Here is a 25430-nt window from a genome sequence, read left to right on the forward strand (position 1 = left end):
TGTGCCTGCAAAATTAGATAGGATTTGAAAAGATGGAAGGCACTGCTGTCTAGGGTAAAACCTCTAAGGTTTTGGTAAAGGAAATGAATCACTTCCCTTCCTTTTTCCCTCACAGTATGGCTCCAGGACCCCAGTTATATTTCCAGACAATCTCTTTCTCTTCCACATTGCCCTTTCCCGCCATCTCCCTCCTCTCCTCCTTTACCTCGCCAGGCATACGCATGCGCGGAGAGATGTGCCTGCCCGAGATCTGGTGGCATCGATCGACTCGGAGCTCGGCTTCTCGACCTGTCGGCGCTCGATTGAGAAGCGCGGTAGCCTTACTTCCGGTGCCTGCCTCTGTTTCCGGCTTTGGCTTCTTAGGCCTCTGGTGGGCAGAAGCAGCTTGTACCTTTCGGTTGTGGTTGCTGCGGAAGCTGGCCCGATTCTCCGCTGTTTGAACCGGAGCAGACGAGACACGAAGGTGGGTTCGGGACGCATCTGACCACTGGTTCGCGAAGGAGTGGGCGTGGGGGCGAGGAAGAGATCAAGACTAACGGGCTGGCGTGGCAAGGCCCTCCGAATTTAGGAGCCTCCTCTCTAGTGGGACCGGTTGGGGCTTGGAATTTGTGGCAGCTCCTTTGGGCTTCGGACCCGGGCATTTGGCAAATGTGCGGATGTTTGGAGAGGCAGGCAGCTTGCTCTTGCGAGGTAAAGGATAATAATGTGCTCGCGCTTGGCGTTTGCATTTAGTTCACTGCACTTTCAGGTGACTTTCAGCAGCTCTCTTGGATTGCGGAGGCGGGGGATGTAGCATTTTCGAGTGCCCCTTCACGAATCCAGCCCACCGTCAACTTCTAGATACTGCAAGAACCTCCGCTCTGGTCTCTCTCCTTCATTTTGACTTCGGTCAACTTCCTACTAGTTGTCTACTTCGTGACCCCCAGCCCTTCTCCAAGTTTCAGTTTAGGGGGTTCCCAGTTTTTGAGAGGCGATATCTTTCATTCTGTTTTCTGCATAAGTATTACTCTTCCCTAGTAAGTCATCATGTGACGTTCGTATACATCGTAATATTTGTGAGATAAAGGAATATGTGGGACACTGAGGAAATAAAATATGTTCACAGTTTTCTGCTAAAAACTATGTGGAATATGAGGTATTAAATATGAACATGAAATAATGTGGCGAATGTGAAAGAAAAGTATGGGGGGAAAAGAAGGCAAGGGCTGAATTCTCAGGCCTGCTGCTTATTAGGTGTGTTACATTGGGCAAGTCCCCCTAACTTTCAGTGACTGGTAATATAATATTACTTTTTGACAATGCAAGAGTTCTATTGGGTAGGTACTGTTACTATTTCCATTTTACAGATGATGATCCGAGAGATTAAGGAACTTAACTTCCGTGAAACAGCTAGTTAGAACCATAGACAAGGTTTGGGTTCCTATCTGGTTGTCACTAGAATCTGAGCTCTTAACCATCATGCAACACTTTTCTCTCTGAACTCCATTACTTCACATTGGTTAGCCGTAACCTTGGAGTCAACCTTGGTGATGAAGTATATAAATTAAAATAGGCATGAAAGTTCTATATAGGTGTACCTGTGAAGGACTTTGCAAACTTCATTTAATGATCTGTCATGAAGATACTAGATATATGTTTGCTGGTCTCTTTTTCATTTTTCTTCATATCTAAATTTTTAAAGCATCGAAAAAGAAGTTATATCAGGCAGGTGAAAAAACTATCATTTCTCCTAAGTGGAAGGTAAATATGAAAGTATTATTTTGAATAAAATGAGGTTATTAGAATATGGTTATGTACTGCTGATCCACCAAGTTCTAAATTAATTAATTTATTCATTTTGTCCTACTGGGGATTGAACCCAGGGGTGCTGTTTCACTGACTTAACATTCCCCAGCGAAAGTTGCAGAAGCCGATTTGTAACTTGTGATCCTCTTTGTCTCAGTGTCTGGAATAGCTAAAAGTGCAGGCATGTGTGCTACCACATCTAGCTTGTTCTACCAAGTTTTGAGCCTGAGGGCTATTGTTTTGCCTAAAAAAGAGTACTAGCAAATACTAGGGAAGAAGTAAAGTCTACTGCCAACTGATAGTTTCTGACATTTGAGATTGAAGGAGAATTGAAAGATTAATAACCTTTGTGTTATGTCCTTTTGCCGCATTCCAATATGATCTAATTCTTGTTAATAACAGATTATTTATTGTCTCTTTAGACTACTTGAAGAATCTGACCCAAACATGGATATCAGACCAAATCATACAATTTATATCAACAATATGAATGACAAAATTAAAAAAGAAGGTATGTGCTTTTTAAAATATTTGTTCACAACTAAAAATGTGTTAGTTGGGCACAATGGTGCATGCATGGAATTACAGCAACTAGGGAGGCTGAGGCACGGTCACAAGTTTGAGGCAAGCTTCAGCAATTTAGCTAGGTCCTAAGCAACTTGGTGAGACCCTGCCTCAAAATTCCCAGTATCCTATCCTCCCCATCAAAAACAAAAATAAAACTAAAACGTATTTATTGCCAAGTACAGTGACACATACTTATAATCTCCATCACTAGGGAGGCTGAAGCAGGAGAATCTCAAATTCAAGACCAGCCTTGGGAACTTAGTGAGACCTGATCTCAAAAATTAAAGAGGTCTTATGATGTAGCTCAGTGATAGAGTGCCCTGGGTTCAGTCCTCAACACCACTCCCTGCTCAAATGTGTTTATTCACTACTGTATTAAGAATTATACAGCTCCAAAACTTCTCATCTAGTCATTTTTCTTAGTGCCTGAAATAATAGTTTATTCTATTTTATGTAAGGCATTTAAAACTTTTTAAAAATAGAAATAGGTAGAGCCTGACAGTGTGTGAGATTTGGTTTTACTCATTATGGTCTCAATATTGGGAATAATATGATGTGTTTTTATTAAAATAACTGTAGAACTAAATAAATGAATAGTGGGGCACTCAATACAGTGCCATTTTATGAAGAATTTTGTCATTGTTTCATTCACAAATGACTTGTTTTTCCTTCTATTTGAACAGAATTGAAGAGATCCCTATATGCCCTTTTTTCTCAGTTTGGGCATGTGGTAGATATAGTGGCTTTAAAGACGATGAAGATGAGAGGGCAAGCCTTTGTTATTTTTAAGGAACTAGGCTCATCCACAAATGCTTTGAGACAGTTACAAGGATTTCCATTTTATGGTAAACCAATGGTGAGATAATCTTATTATTTCAACTTTAATCACTGTTAGTGGTCCAGTAGACTTGTGAATGTCAACTTGAAACTGTGGCTATTGCTTTCTGCTTTTAATTATGCATTTTAGAGGGGATTTAGGTTTGCTTTATGTTATTTTTATAGAAATATACTAGTAGAGTCATATACTCCTAATTTATGCCAATTTAAATGGGTAGAACCAAAGTACATTGAGACATACAACATTTTAAAAAATGACTATACAGGTAATATTCTTACCTTATAAAACCTAGAATTAATAATAACTCAGAAGATTTAAGAAGAAATCTCTCTTTTAAACTTCTAAAAACAACACAAAACAAAAATTGTGGGTGAAAAAGGAAATCCAGACTGAAGTTTCAGCAAATACTGTGGGGAAATACTGTGTATCAGAAACTATGCAGTATAGAAAGGGCAGTACCTTAAGAAAAAGTCATAGATTTTAAACTGACAAGTTTTATGTCACATGAGTGGAAATGAAATAGCTATGCATGGAGTGCTTTAAACTCGGGAGTGACAGTGAGATTCACATATAGCTGTTGGTTGAACATTGGATTGTTGAAGGGCAAGATGGAGAGCAGGGAACTCAATCAGTAAACTCTTGTTCAGGTCAGAGGTGGTAGTGGACTGTGTAATGGTAGAAACAGTAAAAAGCGAGGGTCCTATAAATGTGAGCAAGTATACTACCTTAGATAATTGATTAAAAACTGATTTTCCTCAGGAATTAGAATGTGGTGTGGAGGGGTTTTGGAGAGAGAATCAAGGCCCGGGGTTCAGAGGGTCTGGGTCCTCATGCTGGTTCTGCCACTGATAGATTCTGTGCCTATGGTCAGTTTTAATGTATAAGCAGGTTGGATTTCCTTTACTCTAAACAGGTATGCTCTAAAAGGACTAGATAAGAAATACTTTTGACTCTGTGGGTCACATACAATTTCTGTTTCCTGTTCTTGTGTGTGTGTGGTTTTTACCTGCCCTTTAAAATTGTATTTAAAAAATTCTTAAATTACAAAACAAGCCATATCAAAACAGAATGACTGTTTTTGGCCCACAGACTGTTGTGTAGTCCACTGGAATCATCCCTTCATTTCACAGATGAAGAATCAGGCACAGAAATATTATTTGATCATCCAGGTTATATTAATATAACCAGGGGCAGCATCAGAACTTAAAAACATCTCCTAACACCTAGTGTTGTGATTTTCTTTTTTTCTTATGCTAGGAGTTAAACTTTCTGTAAAGGGTCAGATAGTAAATATTATGGATTTTGCTAGCCAGGTGATCTTTGTTGCAGCTACTCATGGAATTCTGCCAACATAACAAGAAAAGCAGCAGGAGATGAGATGAAAATGAATGAGTATGGCTGTGTTGTATCAAGACAGACCTAATTTATAAAATCAGGTAGTGTTAGCTGTGGACCCTTAGTTTAAGGACCCTGTTCTACATCCTGCTGTTCTCTGAGTTTGAGTAAATTGTCATTTTCTGAAACCAGCTGAACTTTCTTACTAGTATGAAGAAATAGCATAATTGAGTTCTCAGTTGGTAGGCACATAAGATTGGGTTTTAGGCTTTTCCCTGAGTGGCTGAGTGGAGATGACAGTTTTTTTGTTTGTTTTTGTTTTTTTTAGAGAGAGAATTTTAATATTTATTTTTTAGTTTTCGGCGGACACAACATCTTTGTGGTGCTGAGGATCGAACCCAGGCTGCACGCATGCCAGGCGAGCACACTACCGCTTGAGCCACATCCCCAGCCCAAGAGATGACAGTTTTGAGTGTTCCTATTTACTCAGATACAGGAAAGGTGGAAATCATTTGCTGTATTTGGCACCAGCCTCATATTGCCAACTAATTATTTAATATCAGTGGAAAATGTCTGTCTGTCTGATTTTATATGAAGGCATTTTGGAGGTTTTTTCCCTGCCTTCAGGAAAGTAGCAGGTCTGCCATATTTCTAGAAGAGGAGGAATGAAATTCTTTGCACTTTCTCGTTTATGTTTCTTTAACTGCTTTTAGTTGCTCTTCTGTTTTAACCTCAATATACTAAAAGAGAAAGAAAATTTGCTTTCATTTGTAATTCTGAACAAAATTATTTTTTGTGATTCGAGGACATTTATTTAATTCCAAAAATACCTCAGTAAAGTAGAATCATCTTTGTCATGAAACCTTTAGCATAAATGTATATCTTGGCCTTCTCTATCTGTAAGTTACAATGAATTTTTATCTTTTCTGATATTTAGTTTAGGTCAGGGTTTCTAAATGCTAACATTTTTGATGTTTTGAACCAAATAATACTTTGTTGTAAGGGGCCTTTTTGTTCATTATAGGGTGTTTAGTAGCATCCCTGGCCTCTGCCCACTAGATGCCAGGAGCATGTCAGCCAGCAGTGTCTCCTGAGAGTGCATCTGTCTCCAGGAAGCAAAATTGCCTTTAGTTGAAAACCACTGGCTTAGACCAGCTGGTTAAGAACTGTTGCTGAGATCATATATTTTCACAGGTTACAGTATCATTAGGTCACCTAAGGTCTGTTTAGGTCAGAGACCAGTTGAAGAACTAGCGAGTTGGGAGAACATACTTGGAATCAAGTTAGAATTTAGTGTGAGCTGTCAGCTTGTCTGCTTTGATTAGATCATGATGGCAAGACTAGCAGAGCTGCTTGCAGGAATAAGTACACCTAGAGCTAAAGAAGTTCAGCAGCCTAGCCCATGCAGAAAAGGCCTGGGGTTCTGGAGTGTGGTGCTAGGCCATCTTTTCCCTTGTTTCTCTACCACATTCATCTCCAGTTGAAATAAAGGAAAAGAAAAAATTGCTCTTGGTCTTGACAAGTTTCCTGCCTTCTAATCCAGATCATTTTACGTGGTATTTTTTCTTTTCAGACCAAGATCAAATTCTTGTATACAAGGCAATTTTAGGTGCTAATTGTAGGACTATTGTGTTTGATGTGATCAGAGATGGTTGCTCTTTCAGCTCCAGAGTAGAAGTGTTTGCTTGAAATGGAATTTGGAATTTGCAGATATTTGTACCCCAGATAACAGTTTAATTCATTGTAAAAAATTTTGGATAGTTTATTGATACTGAATTAGATGGGTGGTGATGCTTTAGGCCAGGGCCACGCTAAAAAAGTTGTTTTCTGAGCCTGTAACATCACCATCCTCTTGTGCTTATTAAAAATACAAAATCTCTGGACTCGCCCATACTTACTGCAGTTTTTCCAGGCAATTAAATTCCACACTGTAGTTGAAATGCCATCTTAGACTAGTGGTTTTGAGTGCTTCTATGTCCTCAAAGGCACTTGGGTTCCTGCTGGCTCTGACATGGTAGGAATGAAGCAAGTGGCCTAGCATTAGTAGCTGTAATGCTATACTTTTGTTCCCTTAAAAAATTTTTTAAATCTAAGTTGATGCTGCTGTTAAAGTCATTTCATTTAAAAAAAAAAAAAAAAAAAAAGATAGATTCAGCTGGGCTTGGTAGCACATACCAGCCACTCAGAAGGCTGAGATCACAAGCTCAAGGCCAGCTTAAGCAATTTAGCAACCCTGTCTCAAAATAAAAAAGGGCTAGAGATGTAGCTTAGTGGTAGAGTGCCCCTGGGTTCAAGCCCCAATATGGGGGTTAGGAATTTGCAGGGGAACCCCATATTCAAAGGGAAGTCATTCCCAGTTTTTAATACTTGAACCATTAAAACTAACAGATTCTAGATGACATATTCCAAGGCTGGTTTGGTACATATGAACCCTTCTACTGAGAGTGGCTGGTAAGAGGTAGGCAAGTTTCTAATGCAGTTTTCTCTTAGCGGATGGAGAGAAGCAGAAATACAGATACTACAAAGTCTGGTTTTTCCCATTTGAAAATGTTTAATTTTTCTTTGCGTATACACAGTTGAATCTTTATCTTACTTGTAAATCGTAGACCACACTGTATTTTCATTTGGCACTCAGTGTATTTTGATGATTTCCTTAGGGATGTGTGTAAGATTCTCTTATAGTGTATTTGTGTAATGGAATTTGAATCATTAATGACTAGTGTAAGTAGCCTTCAGCATAATGAGATGTAATCTGTTTTCATATAATTAAAACAGCGAATCCAGTATGCAAAAACAGATTCTGATATAATATCTAAAATGCGAGGCACTTTTGCTGATAAAGAAAAGAAAAAAGAAAAGAAAAAAGCCAAAACTGTGGAACAGACTGCAGCAACTGCAAACAAAAAGCCTGGTCAGGTAAGACAGAATAGAAGTTCATATTTTTTTGATGTTAAGAACTTGATAGAAAAAGTCAGGCCTGGTGGTGCACAGCTATAATTCCAGTGACTCGGGAGGCCAAGGCAGGAGGATCGCAAATTAGAGACCAGCCTCAGCAATTTAGCAAAGTCCTAAGCAACTTAGTGAGACCCTGCCTTAAAAAAAAAAATTTTTTTTTAAAGGGTTGGAGATATAGCTCAGTAGTAAAGCGCCCCTGGGATAAAAACCAGCCGTAGCCCACCTGCCCCACCCCCCACAACCTGAGAGGTGGGAGGAAACTTGATGGATTCTTGTCATAGACAGGAGGATCTTTGAGGCATGTATTTATTGTATATATGTGTGTTTATAAAGTGGAATTTTAAGAAGTTGAAATGAACTGAGTTCTAAAATTCCAATGTTTATATTTTAGCAGTAAATTAAAATATAATTCTTTTCATATAGAGATTTTAAAAATAGTTTTATTCTTTGCGTGAAACTTAATTTCATCTTTCTTCAAAACACATTAATACCTCTTGGTTTACTCCTCAAGTTCTGTTGCCTATAAATAGTACTGCGGGTATTATCTTTAATCATGAGTACTCCTCTCAAAGCTTTCTTTGAATAATTCAGGAATACAAAATCTAATTTGAAATAGCAGATAAAAGTAAATTACTATCCAAAAGGTAGTTACTTATGGATTGAAAGTGGTTAGAAATCAATTTCACTAAGTATAATGCTTATATAGAGTTGGGTTTATTTATCTATTTTTAAGTAAGAAGACCAGTCCTCATTTTTTTCCTCTGTTATGTATTTCTTCATAATTTTAAAGATTAGAAGTTAAATTTTATGATATGGTCCTATAAATTTAGGGTTAGACTTTTCAAAAGTAATGGCTGAATTAAATACATGAATATTTGAATCAGAATAAAAATGTAAGTTCTTAAAGTAAAATCAAATGGAATAACATACCTTTAAAAATTAATGTTATTTTTATGTTATAAATGCCTTTTGCCCTTTTAAAGAAATTGAAAAGCTTACCTGTACCCCTATTTCTTTTGTTTAGGGAATACCAAATTCAGCTAATCCCCAAGGAAATTCAACACCAAATCCTCAGGTAATATTTTTTCCATGTGATGCTTTCTTTAAAACAAAATCGTAAAAATCATAACAGTAACTTGCATGTCCAAAACCAAAATTATTTCACCTATAAGACATATGTTAAGTTGCATGCTATTTTAAGAAACTCATTTCTTAAAACATTTTAAATTCATTTAAGAGGAAGCCTTTTTTGGTTTTATTAGTATATTTCAATTACGCACTCTAGGTGACAAAATTCTCCAAATATGATTGACCTCCAGATGCTCAAATCATAAATATTGCCTTAATTACTATTAAGTACTTAAAACCTGTAATAAGATTGCATTGTTCCAAACTTGAGATGTCTTAATTTGAATGTTTGTGTCTTTAAGTTGCTGTTTGGAGAAATAAATATTTCTCCAGTGCCATTGCTTTTTGGCTTCATTGTTTGGTGTCGTAAGATTTCACAAGCCTATACTGGTGGATAGCCCTCTGAAGTTTAGGTTTTCCTGTGAGAACCAAATGGCTTACAGTGTTGTGTATACTTACAAGCTAACTTTGCTTCTTTTTTTTTTTTTTTCTTTATTTCTTAAATAGGTCCCTGATTACCCTCCAAACTATATTTTGTTCCTTAATAATTTACCAGAAGAGACTAATGAGATGATGCTGTCCATGCTGTTTAATCAGTAAGTTTTCTCATAAACAAGCCTCCTGACAGGACAAATAGCACTTCCATGGTTGCATCCATTTGTCGTCCCACAGCAGCAGTTCCTTACAGGTTCATTTGATTTAGTCCAGAATTAATCACAGATTGAAGCCAATCTACATATTTAGAAAATAAAAATCTAAATTTCATCTAATGTTTGAATTATTAGTTCTGATTAAATGAGTAAAACAGAGAGTACAGCTTTGATACAGTGGTGGAAATAAAATTAACATAGTTTTTTTCAGTTCATAATTTTTCTGTTTTTGTGGTACTAGGGACTAGACCCAGAGTTTAGTATTTGCAAGGCACTCTACCTTTGAGCACATGCTCAGCCCAATATATGCAGTTTTTCATGGCATTTAGTTATATCTTATGCTCTTCCATCCCACTCGGGATTCTTGGTGTGATATGGTTAATTTTCCTAAACCAATGTCAACAAATTATCTACATTTTAAATAGAAAGCAGATATTTATGTATTTGCATACATATATGAGTTGTTTTTATTCTTCTTAGGTTCCCTGGTTTTAAGGAAGTGCGTCTGGTACCTGGGAGGCATGACATTGCTTTTGTTGAATTTGAAAATGACGGACAGGCTGGAGCTGCCAGGGATGCTTTACAAGGGTTTAAGATCACACCATCCCATGCTATGAAGATCACCTATGCCAAGAAATAACATTTGGGATAGTCATCTTTAATGGACTTGGTATTATTTATGGTGTTTGTTTTGATAACATTTGGCCAGGTCATTTTAATGGTTGGAGGTTGGGGAGAAGTGAAAGTGAAATTTTTATGAAAGACTTAAAAATTCAACCATTCTTTCTTTAGCCTGAGTGAACTATGAAATGTGAAGGCCTTAATTTTGTATAATAAACTTCTCTTTGTATTCTTTACATATAATGCTTCATTTATTGGCCCATTACCCTGTCATCAGATGCTTATTCTAGTTTAGAACACATTTTAAATCATAGAAAACTCTGTATTGATATGTTTTTCTGTTGTTATTTTTGGAACAGCTAATGATACAGCAACATTGAATCATTCTAACAAAAGGTAAACAGAATTAGTGAATAGCAGCTAGTAAATGACTTATCTTGATAGTTAAAATGAACATCTGGGTATTACAAGAAAATGAGACCTGAGCAGTATCTAAATTTGCAGAGTATTTTGCTGGTAGTAGGGATTTCACGAATCTTGTCATGCAGTATTTAATTGGATAAAGGCCATTTGTGAGTAACTGAGCTTACTGTTGTCTAGGAAAACAGAAGAAAAGGGACTGCTGTCTTCAAATTTTGCATTTTTTTTTCTCTTCCCTCTTGGGGCAGGACTATTTCTTTTTTTAATTTTTAATTTATTTATATATCACAGCAGAATGCATTACAATTTTTATCACACATCTAGAGCAGTTTTTCATATCTATGATTATGTACACAGTATATTCACATCAATTTGTGTCTTCATACATGTACTTTGGAAAATAATTCCATGCCCCCTCCCTTCCCCTCCAACCCCCCTGCCCTATCTAGTGTTCGTTTATTCCTCCCATGCTTCCCCTCCCTATCCCACTATGAATCAGCCTCCTTATAGCAAAGAAAACATTCGGCATTTGGTTTGGGGGCAGGACTATTTCTAAGGACTATTGCTTAGTTAAAATCTAGTTTCATTATTCGGGGATCCCCAAGGGAAGATTTTGTGATTATAATCTTTAGTACAAGATAGGCTGATTGACAAAGAGTTGCTAGCATTAATCTTTTCTACCTCTGTAATGCTTAAATACCAATTTTTTCATTTGATATTGATACCCCTGTTTAAAATCTTGGGTATCTTTAGAAGTAGACAACTTTTTGCAAGTATAATATGTTAAGCTATTATTTTTTGGTGTTCTTGCTTTAGTATTTCCTTGAATATGACTTTCCCTTATCACTTAGAATCTGTATTATATACTTGTGGAAAGGCCACTTTTTCATTAAGAGGCAAAGTCATTTTTTATTCCTTAAATGGCCACATTCAGGGTTGGATTCTGCTGAATGATTTTCTTAACCCAGTTGTCAAGCTCATGTACTTTGGTAAGATACATCAACAGTGATTACTAGAAAAAGGACCATGCTCTTGGATGTTATGACAATTTTGTTATTAAATGTTCTTACTCTCATCACTGTGTTTGTTTCAAAATAGAAAATATTTCATAGCCTGATTCAAAGCGGTGGGCCATTCTTTTGCTTTATCAGAGCAAGTAGAAAGGCCAGGGTTGCTAGGGTGGTGTGATAACGAGAAAGGAGGGGGAGGATTATAGAAGAGGATTGTATAGGCTTTTTAAGGAATCATATTTTAATGAAATTGGGAGATGATTGTAAAATTGAATTACAATTATATATAGTAAAAGTCACCCATTTCAGTGTTCCATTTAACTACTTTTGGCAATTGTATATAGTCGTATAGTAATCAAGAGGCAGAGCATTTCATCATCCAATGATGTTTCCTTGTGCTCCTTTGGAGTCAATTCTTCCCACATTCAGCCCTAAACAACTGCTTATCAACTTTCTGTCCCCATAGTCTGCCCTGTTCAGAATGCTTTTAAGATGGATCTATATTGTTGCATGTATTAGCATTTTGTTCCATCAATGGATTGGCCATTGTATTCTTTCCAGTTTATTTACGTACAGTTGTATGTGGCTGTATGTTGTGCTAGATCTTGATCAGAAGAGTGATACTAACATACATTTTAATTTTTAAAATTTTGATAGAATTTCCAAATATGTGAAAATTAACAAAAATAGAATACAGAACTCCCATAAACACTTCAAGATTATCCAATTGTTAACATTTCTAAACCATTTGAGACTAAGGTTACCTGACTCCCAATTATCCTTTAATACTTCAACATATTTCCTAAGTAAAAGATCACTGTCCCGCATAATTGCAATACAAACATCAAAATCAAAGCAACTTCAATTCTTTACTGTCATCCAATCCAAATTTTGCTGATAATCCAATAACATCCAAGAAGCCTATCCAGGATCATGTTGCATGTAGTTACCATGTCTCTTGAGTCCATCCCCCTAGGCCCAACCCCTCAAAGGTTTCACCACCTTTCAATAGAGCCACCCTGAGGACAATCCTTTAACATATTTTGAGGAATTTTCAAGATCCAAACTACAGCAACCTCCTCTAAGACTTCCAAAATTTAGTATCAAAATGCTCACGGATCATAGAGACATGTAAAGTTAAGATTATGTTACTCCCACTTGCCTGCTTCTGGACTTCTTTTCCATGGAGAGGGACACTACTAGAAGTCACCAAATTTAAAGCACCAGTACAGAACTCCATCTATTCAACTAATATTTACTGAGCACCTGTTATGTGCCAGATATTGTTCCAGGCACTAGAAATATATTAGTGAATTAAAGAAGGCCCAAGCCCCAAAGGATTTTCTAGCATTAGGATACAAAAACAACAAGTTTTTGTAGAAGTGGATCTCTGTCCTCATCAATTGTTTCTTGAATAGAGATCTTAGTCAGGATGCTGTCTCTGACTTGGTTGATGATGGGATTTCGGAGCAGAACTCATCATTCCCTCACCCCCAGATATGGTCAACTCACAGAATGAGGGGCAAGAATTCATATTACTAAATAATTTGTGGTAAAATCCAAAGGATTTTATCCTTTTCCAAAGGATACTTAGTAAAGCAAAATATAATAAAAAGGTTTTATTGTTTAATATATATGTATGTGTATGTGATAAAATTTATTGTTTGTATATGAAGGGGTTTGCGGGGGCTGTGTTTGTATTATTTCTTGAGGAGGATCTTTTATACACTTGGCCCTGTTTTGGAAGCTTGTTTTATTTAATACCTTCATATGGACAAGGAAGCTCAGGCACACAATAGCCAAAGTAACCTTCCTTTATTAACCACCCTGTTCAAGGTCACACAGAGCAATTGTAGTCCAGTGCTATCTCCACTCATCACTGTCTGTTATGGTTTGGATCTAAAATGTCCCCCCAAAAGTTTGTTGAAAGCATGGTTCCTAATGCAGCAAGGTTCAGAGGTGGAGCATTTAGGGAATTATTGGATTGTGAGCGATATAAGCCCATTCATGAATAAATACATTTAATAGAGTAACAATTTGAAAGGACTACTGGGCAGTAATTGTAAGCAGATGGAGCTTGGCTGGAGGAGGTGGGTCACTGGGGACTTGCCCTGGAAGGGTTCCTGCTTCCCCACCCTATCGCATTCCTTTCCTCTCTTCCCCCTTTCTCCTTTTCCTTCCCCCACCCCTTCCTTGCTGCTTCCCTCTGCCACACCCTTCCACCACGATGTTCCACCTCACCTTTGGCCCAGACCAATGGAGTCAGTTGACCAATGGACTGAGATGTCTGAAACCATGAGCCAAAACAAACTTTTCCTCCTCTAAGTTGTTCTTGTCAGGTATATGGTGAAGAAAAGCTATCTCATGCTGTCAAGTTAGAATTGGGGTTTTAAATCTTCTATTTCTTGCTTTGTGCCAAGGAAAGGATGAATTAGAAATCATTTTTGAAAACAGAATGTTAGTGCATTTTTCCTTCCTATAATCTAGGGGGCCTAAAAGTATCTTTGGGAAGATGGAAACATCAATTAAATCTTATTCCTGATCAGGCAGCTGTTTTACAAACTGTTACAATCTCAAACCAACCCTCAACATGGGAGAGTTAAAAGACAATTGCTGTTAAGAGACACTAAGAAATGGAACTGCATAAATGGATTGCTACACCACGTACAGGCCCCCAAAGCAGAATAAAATGACAAAGCCACATTCAAGCTATCACAGCCTAACAAATGGGTTAATGCTAACATGAAGTGGGTTTTGTTTGTTTGGGTTTTTTTGTTTGTTTGTTTTTTCTTTGTTTTGGTACTAGGTTCAACCCAGGGGTACTTTACTGAGCTATGTGCCAAGCCCTTTTTATTTGTTGGGACAGATTCTGGCTAAATTGTTGAGGCTAGCCTAAAACTTGCAATCCTCCTTCCTCAACCTCTGGGATTCCAGGTGACTAAATGTGAAGTTTTTATTGGTCTTTTGAGAGTGAAGAAATAAAAGAAATGCCAAGCCTTTTAGGCTCATCCTGGGAGGGCCTAGAAGGCATCTGCAGTAGACAGAGGCAGGATGGAGACTAGAGGCTGTCAGGTAAAAATTTGCTTGCAAATAGAAATTTGAACTTTCAATAACACAGCAAGCAGTTGAGCCTAGCAGCTGTCTCAAGGAACTGTGGTCACTGGAGGTTCAGTAAGAGTCTGGAGCTTGCTCACCTCCTTCCTCTGTATTTCCAGATGTACTCTGCACACCTTTAATCTTCCAATGACATCTTTTTCCTTCAGTTTCCAAATAGATGTCCCATCTGGAGAATTATTAAAATAGAGACTCCTGTAGGGTCTAAGGAAAGGCAGGAGAGTAGAGAGGGCAGAAGCAGCCTCCTTGCTGTGGCCTCCAAAGTCCTGTAGGATCTCTACCTTTCAGGTTTCATCTCCCATCTCTCTCTCTCTCTCACTTGCTGTTTCTTCTCACAGATGACTCTTTTTTGATAACATTAAACTCATTTGTGCTTCAGGATCTCTAAGTTTATTGCCTGGGATGTTTTTTTCTCCACATACTAGCATTCAGGTTTCTGATCAAGATGCCTCCCTAGATAGACATTTAAAAAAAAACATTCTGTATGTTCCTCCAACCCAATGGCAGTATCACCAAACTGTGGTACTCCGTCAAAAAGCATGTATTAACTGATAGCTTGGTTTATTTACTTGGTGATTTGTCTCAGACTACCATGAAAGTCCTGAGGCAAGAACATGTTTCTCTTGTTCATCACTCTAGTACCCAGAAAAACTTGGAACATAAAAAATAAACATTCACGCAATATTTATGAATGCATGATCTCTCTGAAATCGTATGCTGAAGCATGTATACATACACAGATACAATCTCCCCTGCTAGGGAAAATCCCTAGGTTTTATTAAATTAAAACTCACCAAACAAATTATTATGACAGAGACTCTGGGGACCTGCCATTTGTCACCAGTATGCTCCTCAGACCTTTACTCATAAAAATAAAATCTCAGACCTCACCCCAAACATGTTAAATCTGAATCTAAACCTTTGCAATAGACTTCTCCAACTCAATGCAACCTTAGCAAGAGTCTCAAGTGATTCATATATGCACATTATAGTTTGAGAAATACTGCTCCAAATACAGTAAAAAATTTTAGCCAGGGCTTCACAGTCTTCATTAGTATTCACTAGATACATTTTCAAGAAATAAAATGCTTGTTAAATATTCAAACAGAAGATTCTATAAGCCTTTAAGTTTAAAATGGAGATGTATGCTTCTTACAAATTTCTTGTTTATACCATATCCTGTTCATCAATATACTACCTTTGAAAAATATTATTTGAGTAAATGACCTAATTATTATAACCTCCTTCATAAAAGTAATCTGCTTTGTTAGTTCTTAACCTTGGCTCACACTGTAATCACCCCAGGAATTTAAAAAATATTGGACTGAGTTTCACTACTAGAGATTTTTATTAATTATCTGGGATATACATTGAGCAAGGGTAGTTGAAAATGTCTCCCAGATGATTCTAATACACAGCCAAACTTGAAACCCATTATATTATATAACATCTTCTCCCTCTGAACATTATTTGGAATGCATTCCCAAAGATGGGTAAGAAAGAAAGGCCAGAAGATCCTAGTTTGATGGAATCTTCTTTTCCCCTTCCACCCTCTTGAAGCCTTCCTTTCTAGAATTTGGTAACTGATGAGAACTTTGAGCAAAAAGTTAATACACTGAGGTTAATGGAACTGGTGAAGATGATTATACTAAGGAACTGGGTAAAGCTAGATAAACTCAGAGCTATTGAATCATAACTTGAGTCTCCACTGTAATTCATGGTTTTTAACATAATTATATAGATGCATTCAAAGATAGATAATCTCTCTCAATAAGGTTAGGATTATGAAACACAAGGACATGCTGAGGAATAGTTATTGGGGGTCTCCCCTTGAAGGACATTGTGCGTCCCTGCCCTTTTCTTCTTCCTCTTCTGCTTTCTGACCATGAGGTGAGCAGTTTTTCTCTGCCATGGTGTGCTGCCTTGCCACAGGTCCAAAGCAATGGGACCAACTGATCTTGAACTGAAACCTCCCCAACTGAAAGCCAAAATAAACTTCATTGCCTTATAAATTGATTATCTCAGGTATTTGTTATTATCTCAGGTAATAGAAAACTAACATACAGAGAAGAAAGTATGACCCCACTTCCCCCAACCCACATATCTCTTCATTTCCCTATTGGTAGGGTCTGGGTATATGTTATAATGTATGTCTGGCCCAGGAATAACATGACTTCTAAGAATCTTATCAGAAAGGATTTGTAAATGTAAGAATCCTGTACTTATCTTGTTATATAAATTCAGATTTTTATTATTGGATTTGCTTGAATCAAAATTATTTGTATTAGAGGCTGGGACTGCAATTTAGTGGTAGAGCACTTCCCTAGCATGTGTGAGGCACTGAGTTTGATTCTCAGCACCACATATAAATAAAATGAAGGACTGCAGGGCTCAGAGGTGCATGCCTGTAATCCCAGCAGCTCGGGAGGTGGAAGCAGGAGGATTGCAAGTTCAAAGCCAGCCTCAGCAAAAGCAAGGCACTAAGCAACTCGGTGAGACCGTCTCTAAATAAAATACAAAAACTAAGGCTGGGAATGTGTCTGAGTAGTCAAGTGCCCCTGAGTTCAATCCCCAGTACCCCTCAACCCCCAAATAAAATAAAGGTCCATCAACAACTAAAAAGAAAACTTAAAAAAATTATTTGTAGTAAAGATATAGCTCTTGGGCTGGGGATGTGGCTCAAGCGGTAGCGCGCTCGCCTGGCATGCGCGGGGAGCTGGGTTCAATCCTCAGCACCACATAAAAAAATAAAGATGTAAAAAAATATCTATATAGTTCTCACATTTTCAACAGATTTCTATAGCACATCTTTGCTCATAAACTGAAAAATTATGAGGGCTGACCTAAAAAATAATTTTTAAAAAACTAGTTTAAAATGGTCCTTTCACCAATGTCCTGTTGATTGATGCAATAAATCACAACTAATGTGGCTTTAACAATAGGGCACAATTCTGGATATCATTTGTGTGTAAAAATGATATGGAATTTGGCTCTCTTTGGAATATCAAATGCTGAATAGCCCCTGGAGTCCAGTAGCCTTTTATGAAAACAGGGTGGAGGAGTGGGGGAGGGGGGTGGACCCTTCCTATTGGACAGGGGTATTTGCCCAGAGGTCTGGTTTTCACATAAAAGACAGTAACCACTGAAGTCAGTCCGCACTTCCAGTCGTAGAGGTCAGTCAAAACAGAAAGAAAGGAAGATGGCAAGAATAATATTACTTCTCCTTCTGGGTCTTGTGGCTATATGTGCTGTGCATGGAGTATTTATGGACAGACTTGCTTCCAAGAAGCTGTGTGCAGATGACGAGTGTGTCTGTAAGGAATTTTTCTTTTTTTATGCTTTTCATTATCTATCTATCTATCTATCTATCTATCTATCTATCTATCTATCTATCTATCTATATCTCCAATATATCCACTAACAGCACAAAATCGAATTGTACTTCCAAGTGAATTTTCTTCAGTGTCTGTGGTATCAGCATTGCACATCCTGGTCTGTGCTCTTGGGGTCTGACTATGGAGAATTCACTTTTCTAAGATTTTGTTGCAGCACTAATATTTTGGTTCACTTACTCTTTGTGAGTTGAACCCAGTTGCAAACTGGGATGTGTGAGTCACTCTGATTTTCTAGGTGCTTTTTTTTTTTTTTTAACATGCTTATAAAATGTAGTAAATTCAATTTTCTTTTCTTCCAGATACTATTTCTCTGGCTAGTGCTCAAGAAGATTACAATGCCCCAGACTGTAGATTCATCAATGTTAAAAAAGGGCAGCAAATCTATGTTTACTCAAAGCTGGTGAAAGAAAATGAAGCTGGAGAGTTTTGGGCTGGCAGTGTAAGATGAGATTATTAAAAACATACACATATCTTCACACATGTTGCTCTTAATTTTTCCACAATTACCTGTCTGAAACCTATTTTAATGCTTAAAACTGTTAAAAACAATTGGAAATTGTAAATGCAAAAATTCAGGTGTATTGCTATTATTGCATTTTAAAGAAACAAAGGTAATTTCATAACAAAACCAAAGGCAGGTTAATGTGATGTTTTGGCAAGAATAAAACCATAAACATTGGGACTTGGATATCCCAAAGAGTTTGAATCTTATTCAAAAATGTTCCAGAAAACTTGCCAAGTAAAAGGTATGTGTGTTGGCAGTCTAAGTTAAAATATTCTTTTAGGAAACTTTAGTACCCACTTTCATTCCAAAGAATCTGTTTTCTTCAGTTAAAATACACAGGGCCAGACCCTGGGGAGAGATGAAGCAAGGTTGGTTTACATCTTGGTTGGAAATCCCAAAGAGGTTCTAAGGTAATGAAGAATTAGATTGAAATGCATTTCAAGTATCCTTTCATTTGAATTGTTATATACTGAGAAATAGATATCCTTTAAAACAAAAGTATCAAGTAAATACTTTAAAAAATTACTGTCTTTATTATTATTATTTATGGATTCCTAAAAGATTTCAGGCTTAGCTGCTATAAATGAAGTTCCAACTTTGACTGAGTTCCCTGGAAACCAGAGTGAAAGGGAGGTGCTGGTAGTTACGAAATTCTTTTTATCAGCAAAGAGGATACCTGCAGGTTTTGCCCTAACTGATCCTCTTTTGGGTATTCAGGTTTATGGTGATCATCAGGATGAAATGGGAATCGTGGGTTATTTCCCCAGCAACCTGGTCAAGGAGCAACATGTGTACCAGGAAGCCACCAAAGAAGTTCCCACTACGGTAAGCATCTCAGAAGTGAACATTAGAGGTCTCAGATCTTGGGGTAATAATATAGGCTGGTGCTAAAAATGCATTGTGTGACCTACAAGATGTGTTGGAAAAGCCCTCTATTTCCAATGCCAACTTGCCAGAAATAGTGAGGCTTTGGGGGACATTTAAATCACCTATTTGTATTGAATATTAGTGCAATTCTCCTGCAACTCCCTAGCCCACCCCTCTTTTTAAAAGTTTATTATTTTTGTTTTAACTGTATTTTTTTCTGTGTTATTGGGGATATAACTGATGAGTAACAACTGTGTATATTTAAGGGGTAAAACTTGATGTTTTGATATACATATGAATGGTGAAATGATCATCACAATTAAGCTGGTTAACATCTGTTACCTCACATAGTTACTTTTGTGTTTCTATGTGTGTATTTAAAGCACTTCAGATCTACCTTCTTAGCAAATTTCAAGCATACAATACAGTACTCTTTTGTTTTATATGTGAATCATCCTGAAAGGATTCCATGTCACAAAAAAAGAAACTAAAATAATATTAACTGACTCTCACTGACAATTTACACATATTTATAAAAGACAGATGGGGGGGGGGAATTAATACCTGTTTTTTGATAAAAATCAAAAAATTCTAGAAAAATTTTTGAATGCCTTATTTTTGTGACAAATAGACTCAACTTAAGTATGAAGTACATTCATACTCTTCCCAGAGCCCTGGGGTCTGGTAAACTCATGGCAAAAAAAAAAAAAAAAAAAAAAAAAAAAAAAAAAAAAAGATTTTTCTGAGCTGCTTTGCATGATGGTTGTTTTGAAGAGATTTTTCCCAAGGCTAATTACTGTGTTTCAAGCATTGCCTAGCCTACACAAATACCACTCACTTGTCAGCTCTTCTTAGGACTAAGCTTGATCTGTCAAATAACCATAAATTAAAAGTTTATTTGAGGACTTTCATTTTAAGCAGCTTTTGACTTGAAGTGGTAATTATTTTATATTCTTTGGGGTCTGGCCTTTATTTCTTTTAAATCCAGATTTCTCTTTGATTGGATATGATTTTAAAGAAAGAACTTATATCTGTCTTCTGGCCCAACCTGCTCAGTTCAATCTTTTATTTCTTTCTCTCTTTTTCTCTTCCAGGATATTGACTTCTTCTGCGAATAAAAAATAAGCTAAAACTTCAGATAAAAAATGAAACACCAAAAATGAAGAAAAAAGCCAAAATAACAAAGAAGTGCTTGTCTCTAATTTCTGACTTTTGTTTCAAGAGGGGCTGGGGCTTGGGTCTGGAGGTGGAGTAAAAGAGGATTTTCAACTCAGCCTTTTTTACTGTATGCATGGTCTTTCCACAAACAGGACGGAACAGGGCAGTGTTTACTCAAATGAATGAATTGAAACTGAAGAATTAATTTTCGAACTAGAGAATCTTCTTTTACATGGAAATGCATGTAGAAGATGATTTATTTCTAGTTATTTCTAGATAGTAATTCTTCCCAGCTCTTTGACACTCTCTATATAAACTTGGTGAGCCCTAGGTTTTACCTTTGGAAATCATGTTTCCTAGTTATTTGTCTCTCTGGCCATATGGAGCATTAAGAATATATCTAAAGGAATTACATTATTAAGGAGTATTCTAGTATTATTACTTTTAATAATTGATCATTTTGGATGTGAATTTGTTGGGAAATTAAAAAAAAAAGAAGTTTTTGGACTCAGATGTTTGAACTATGTCTCTGAACTTTTAAAATAGTTTCACATATTATTTCGATTAAATAACTTTACCTTTTAAATAATCAACTTACCTCCCTCCAAATTTGAATAACTATATGTGTATATCTGTATGTACTATAAGAGGGCAGTTTATGGAAATAACTGTGTGTGTGTGAGCACGTGCATGGGACCTCAAGCTTGCTGGGCCATTGCTCTTCCACTGAGCCACATTCCCAGTCCCTTGAAGGTTTTCACTCCTCCCTTCCTTCCTTCCTTCCTTCCTTCCTTCCTTCCTTCCTTCCTTTCTTTTCAGTTCTGGAGATTGAACCCAGGGGCACTTTACCACTGAGTTACATCTCCAATCTTTTTTATTTTTGTATTTTGAGACAGGGTCTCACTAAGTTGCTTAGAGCCTTGCTTAGTTGCTGAGAATGGCCTTGAACTTGCAATCCTCCTGCCTCAGCCTCCTGAGTCACTGGAATTGCAATTGTGTACTACTGCACCTGGCTTCACTACACTTTCAATGGAACAGTTTCCCCTTAATAGTGCTCTCACTGATGTTTAAAGCTTCCATTCATCAAATGACAAAGCCAAAAAATGTCTGTGGGCTTTTTCTCTACTTCTATTTCAATTTTTAATTTCTTCTTTCTGTGCAGATTCCTCTAGTCAAGTATGATGTGTCAGAAATATCTGATGAGGGGATACAGATTTTGTGGTCCTGAAAGGCCCACAAGTTTTTCTATAGTTAGCTGGAAATCTGCACTGTAATTGTGTATCAGTAATGTCATTATTTTGATTTACTTGTGAAGTTTTATTTGTTCATATGTAATTTAAGTCTAATCTGCTTAAAAAAGAAAGTTTCTGGGATTTAAAAAAAAAATTAGCATTTGACCTTTGGATATACAGACTGTTTGGGAATGGAATAGCTTTTCAGTTATCTACAATCTGGTCATCCCACAAGCGTGAAGTGTAAGGGTCCGGCGAAGCGTCGGAGGAAGAGACCACAAGAGACTGGCTTCATGCAATAAGCAGGAGGGAGTTTATTGAGGATCCAATTCAGCGCGCTGAGGCCTCAGGCAGGCTCGCTCAAAAAGTGAGAGCAGCCCAGAGCCCCGAGCAGAGGTCAAGCAGTGCTTAAGTACACTTTTTGGGCAGGGCGGGGGCTTTGCATACATCAGGACAAATCATCATGAGGCGTGGGAAAATTGAACAACTCTGAGACATGATTAGTACATTCATTGGCGGGAACAGATTGGATGAGGGTGATTGGTCACTCCTAAGCGGGGTACACATTCAAACTGATTGGTTTTAGGGCCTAAATAACTACGTGACAAACTACACAGAGTCCCAGGTTATTAGACAACCAGGGAGTCAGTGGGAATATTTACTGGGCAGTTCCAGTATTGTCCTAACAGCTACAGGGATTACAGGTTTTGGGGGTAGCAGTGGAATTTTATCAATACCTGGTCTTTTACTTTTTAACTCAGGCCTTGCAGCTTAGAAACTTTACAATGCCTTGTCTTTTACACTTTAACTCAGGTTTTGCAGTTTAGAAACATCTTAGAAATTTTACCCTTACAGAAGAAGGAAGCAGAAGAGAACATTTAAGGCAAGTCAGAGTCTTGGGCCAGGGTCATTTTTCAGTTGTGTACACTATGGCTTTGAGTGAATGCCGCAGTCCAGCTGGGCAAAATAACCGGGAGGTGAGAAGCAACTTAAAGGTTGAAGCGGGAACTGCTTTATTGCGGGGAAACTCAGCGGGAACTGAGCGGGAACTCAAGGTAGCGGGAACCCAAGATAGCGGAACCGCTTTATTGTGGGACAGCAGAGGTATATATACCTAACTGATTACACACAGCTTGACTCAATTAGCATCATTTAGATACAGCAATCAGCCAATAAGGAATCCCCACCATCTAAATGGCTCGGTAGCATTGCCTCACAAACCACTCCTCCTGGCAAACTGCCAGGCGCCATCTTGACTTGATTTTCGATCCCCAAAAAGTGAATGTCATTTTACCAAATTTTTACAGAGGTCATTCAGTAAAATAGCACAAAAAAAGAAAAGAGAGAGAGAGAGAGAGTAAAAAGGAAAGCAAAAAGAAAATCTATAAAACACCCACAGTTTACAGGACTCTAGCTAACTTTATTTCATAAAAGTTTTCAGATATCATCTGGCATCTAGGGCTCACAGCACAATTTTAAAACAGATATTACTCCTACTTCTGTTTCTTTCTGCCTCTCAGTTGCTGGCTCTCCTTTGCCCCTTGAGACGCCCCACACCCTCATTTCACCATTCATCTGGCCTCAGGCTTCCAGCCTCACTCCCATGCTTAGGGCATCTGCAGCAGAATTCCCACTCTGCTGCTATAACATGCTAGATATTTTACTGATAAAAATCAAAGGTAACTGATGCTGATCATATGGAATTTCTAAATCAAATATATTTGTGACACTTTCCAGAGTGCATACACTTTTGGAATTTTATATCAAAATCACCTGAAATTATCTGAAATATTCCAAAGTCATTCCACTAGCAACTCAATGACGTAGTATGAAATGTATGAGTACAATTTTTATTATAATTCCCAGTTCTGCCCACAGCCCTTTATTGGCACTGATGTGCCAGTTAACTACATCCCACCATGTTTTATAAGAATCCATATATTAGATATTATGTAAAATTTGCTTACCTGTGAGATCTATAGGCAGGTGGGTGTGGGCATGCAAAGTTCTCACATCTAGGCTCAATGAAGTAGGATTGCTTCCCATGAATATACCCATTCTGGAAAGAGCATAAACAGCAACACCTCTGGGAAAACTGACCTCAAAAAGGGAGTGTCTCATCACAGTGTGAGAGGCTTGGGTTTCCATACCTGATGGCACTTGTGGCAACTGTAGTGCTGTGAACTGTCCCTCTGCTCTTGTGATATTGGAAGTCCAAGTCCCTGGCCACATACAGTAACAGCCTAGGTGACCATCAGGAAGAGAGGACATCTCCACTGCCCATAGCAGCAAGTATCCACCTGGAGATGAAGGCACAGTGTCTTCTACTCTTCCAAATGAATATGCATGGATGTGAGGTGCATACAAATCAACAGTTTAGTCTGTCTAGATGATTAGATGTTGGGTATACCTTTTTATGTTAAATAATTCTATAAATAATACAAGCAATTTGAAAAAGTTACATTGGATTGGTTTCCCCAAATGATGTCAAAATCAACAGAATACATGTTGTGTAATATGGATCATTGTAGGTTTCTTTGGCATTATTTTACATTGTGAGGAATAATGGCCAAGCTTTTTATTTTTGTGACCACCCTCTATCTTCCCATTTCACTCATTTACAAAATGAGAATAATAATGCCTTTGGGGGTAATAATAACTAACTTTGAACATAATTATGAAGATTAAGTTAAATCAGACACTATAGGTATCACCTAGTGGAATGCACCATCCACAGTAGGTTTGTAATTAAATTTAAATAAAAAGTGAGACAACTTTAAGTTTTTTGAGACCTCTGAAAAACTGCTTTTAAAAGTAAATTAAAGTATATCTTGAGCATCTTTTAATTCCAGAACACTAATTGTTGGGAGCTGCCCTGGATGCAGACCTTCAAGTCCTAATGCCCTGGGCACTGACCAATTGTTGCCTTTAGTCTGGCATGATAGTGCCAGATTGCAATAACTTGGGTGTTACCCCAGCTCAGATAGCAAGGTGTGGCTCCAGGTATAGGCATCACCCACGGGAGTTGAGCTACACTCACCTGTTCCTTTGTAATCCTACCCCTTGCTTCATTTAAATGCCTTCTCCCCACTAAAAAAGTTCAGCATGTGCTCCTCGATCTCTTTTCTTGCCTGCCTTGTCCCCCTTGTGGGAGCTGCAGCTGAGGAGCGGTCATCGAACCCAAAGAAAAGGTACTTTCTGTGTCTATGTCTTTATTTAGTCCCCAAATTCACTTGGAGTGACCCTGACTGGTTTAGTCATGAGATGTGACAACTTATGTTAGTCCTCAGATTTTTCTGAAATTATCTACGAGGCAAGTTGCAAATACATGCTGCAAGCACAATGAGGCAAGCATGCATGTGCACACACCAGCACTGGTGTGTGCCTACATGTGAGCATGACAAATGTTATTCTTCAAGTCTGGGGTGATATATCTTTCCTGACTTCATTATTGGAGAAGTGTCTGGTGCTTTGTCAGATTTTTCTTTTAAGCCTTGGCAAAAGAGAACAAATCAGGGAGGTACAGTTCCTTTACAAGCACCCTTATGTTCCTACTTTGTCCTCTCCCTCTCACCCTCTAGGGTTCTCCCAAAATGTTGCAAATGGTAGGGGGCATCCGGGCCTCACCCTGTTGTTCCATTCCCAGCCAATAATGACTTCACTTGACTTCAGCCATTCCTCTGAGTGCTTGTCCTTGGGATGACTAATACATAAGTGGCCAGGAAATACTAATACATAAGTGGCCTTTTGAAGAAAACCTTTATCCTGCAGAAACTATTAGCCTTGACCTAATTAATGGGTCTTTAGATCTGCAGAAAACCTCATTTTCAAGGCACTGACTTTTGAATTT

At 37.7% G+C, this 25430-nt stretch overlaps 2 protein-coding genes across 2 annotated transcripts; both read left to right on the forward strand.

Annotated features, from left to right (window-relative positions):
* Positions 1 to 316: 316 nt before the first annotated feature.
* On the forward strand, positions 317 to 10115 carry SNRPB2 (small nuclear ribonucleoprotein polypeptide B2). The gene is made up of 7 exons (XM_081289764.1): positions 317 to 463; positions 2208 to 2296; positions 3036 to 3208; positions 7301 to 7441; positions 8505 to 8555; positions 9116 to 9204; positions 9739 to 10115. Exons 2-7 carry the CDS (start codon positions 2233 to 2235, stop codon positions 9896 to 9898), a joined length of 678 nt encoding a protein of 225 aa, XP_081145890.1. The 5' UTR covers positions 317 to 463; positions 2208 to 2232; the 3' UTR covers positions 9899 to 10115.
* A 7468-nt stretch (positions 10116 to 17583) lies between these two features.
* OTOR (otoraplin) lies at positions 17584 to 22075 on the forward strand. The gene is made up of 4 exons (XM_081292350.1): positions 17584 to 17737; positions 18118 to 18257; positions 19041 to 19148; positions 20285 to 22075. Exons 1-4 carry the CDS (start codon positions 17623 to 17625, stop codon positions 20306 to 20308), a joined length of 387 nt encoding a protein of 128 aa, XP_081148476.1. The 5' UTR covers positions 17584 to 17622; the 3' UTR covers positions 20309 to 22075.
* The last annotated feature ends 3355 nt before the right edge of the window (positions 22076 to 25430 follow it).

Source organism: Spermophilus citellus (genome assembly GCF_964194105.1).
Source record: "Spermophilus citellus genome assembly, chromosome: 4".
Classification (NCBI taxonomy): domain Eukaryota; kingdom Metazoa; phylum Chordata; class Mammalia; order Rodentia; family Sciuridae; genus Spermophilus; species Spermophilus citellus.

What these genes read in the sequence shown, in the direction of transcription:
- SNRPB2 (XM_081289764.1), top strand. Translation starts at nt 2,233, where the DNA reads ATGGATATCAGACCAAATCATACAATTTATATCAACAATATGAATGAC. An exon ending in TGACAAAATTAAAAAAGAAG is followed by an intron (nt 2,297 to 3,035) that starts GTATGTGCTTTT and finishes CTATTTGAACAG; the next exon opens with AATTGAAGAGATCCCTATAT. An exon ending in ATTCAACACCAAATCCTCAG is followed by an intron (nt 8,556 to 9,115) that starts GTAATATTTTTT and finishes TTTCTTAAATAG; the next exon opens with GTCCCTGATTACCCTCCAAA.
- OTOR (XM_081292350.1), top strand. Translation starts at nt 17,623, where the DNA reads ATGGCAAGAATAATATTACTTCTCCTTCTGGGTCTTGTGGCTATATGT. An exon ending in TGCAGATGACGAGTGTGTCT is followed by an intron (nt 17,738 to 18,117) that starts GTAAGGAATTTT and finishes CTTTTCTTCCAG; the next exon opens with ATACTATTTCTCTGGCTAGT. An exon ending in GAGAGTTTTGGGCTGGCAGT is followed by an intron (nt 18,258 to 19,040) that starts GTAAGATGAGAT and finishes TTGGGTATTCAG; the next exon opens with GTTTATGGTGATCATCAGGA.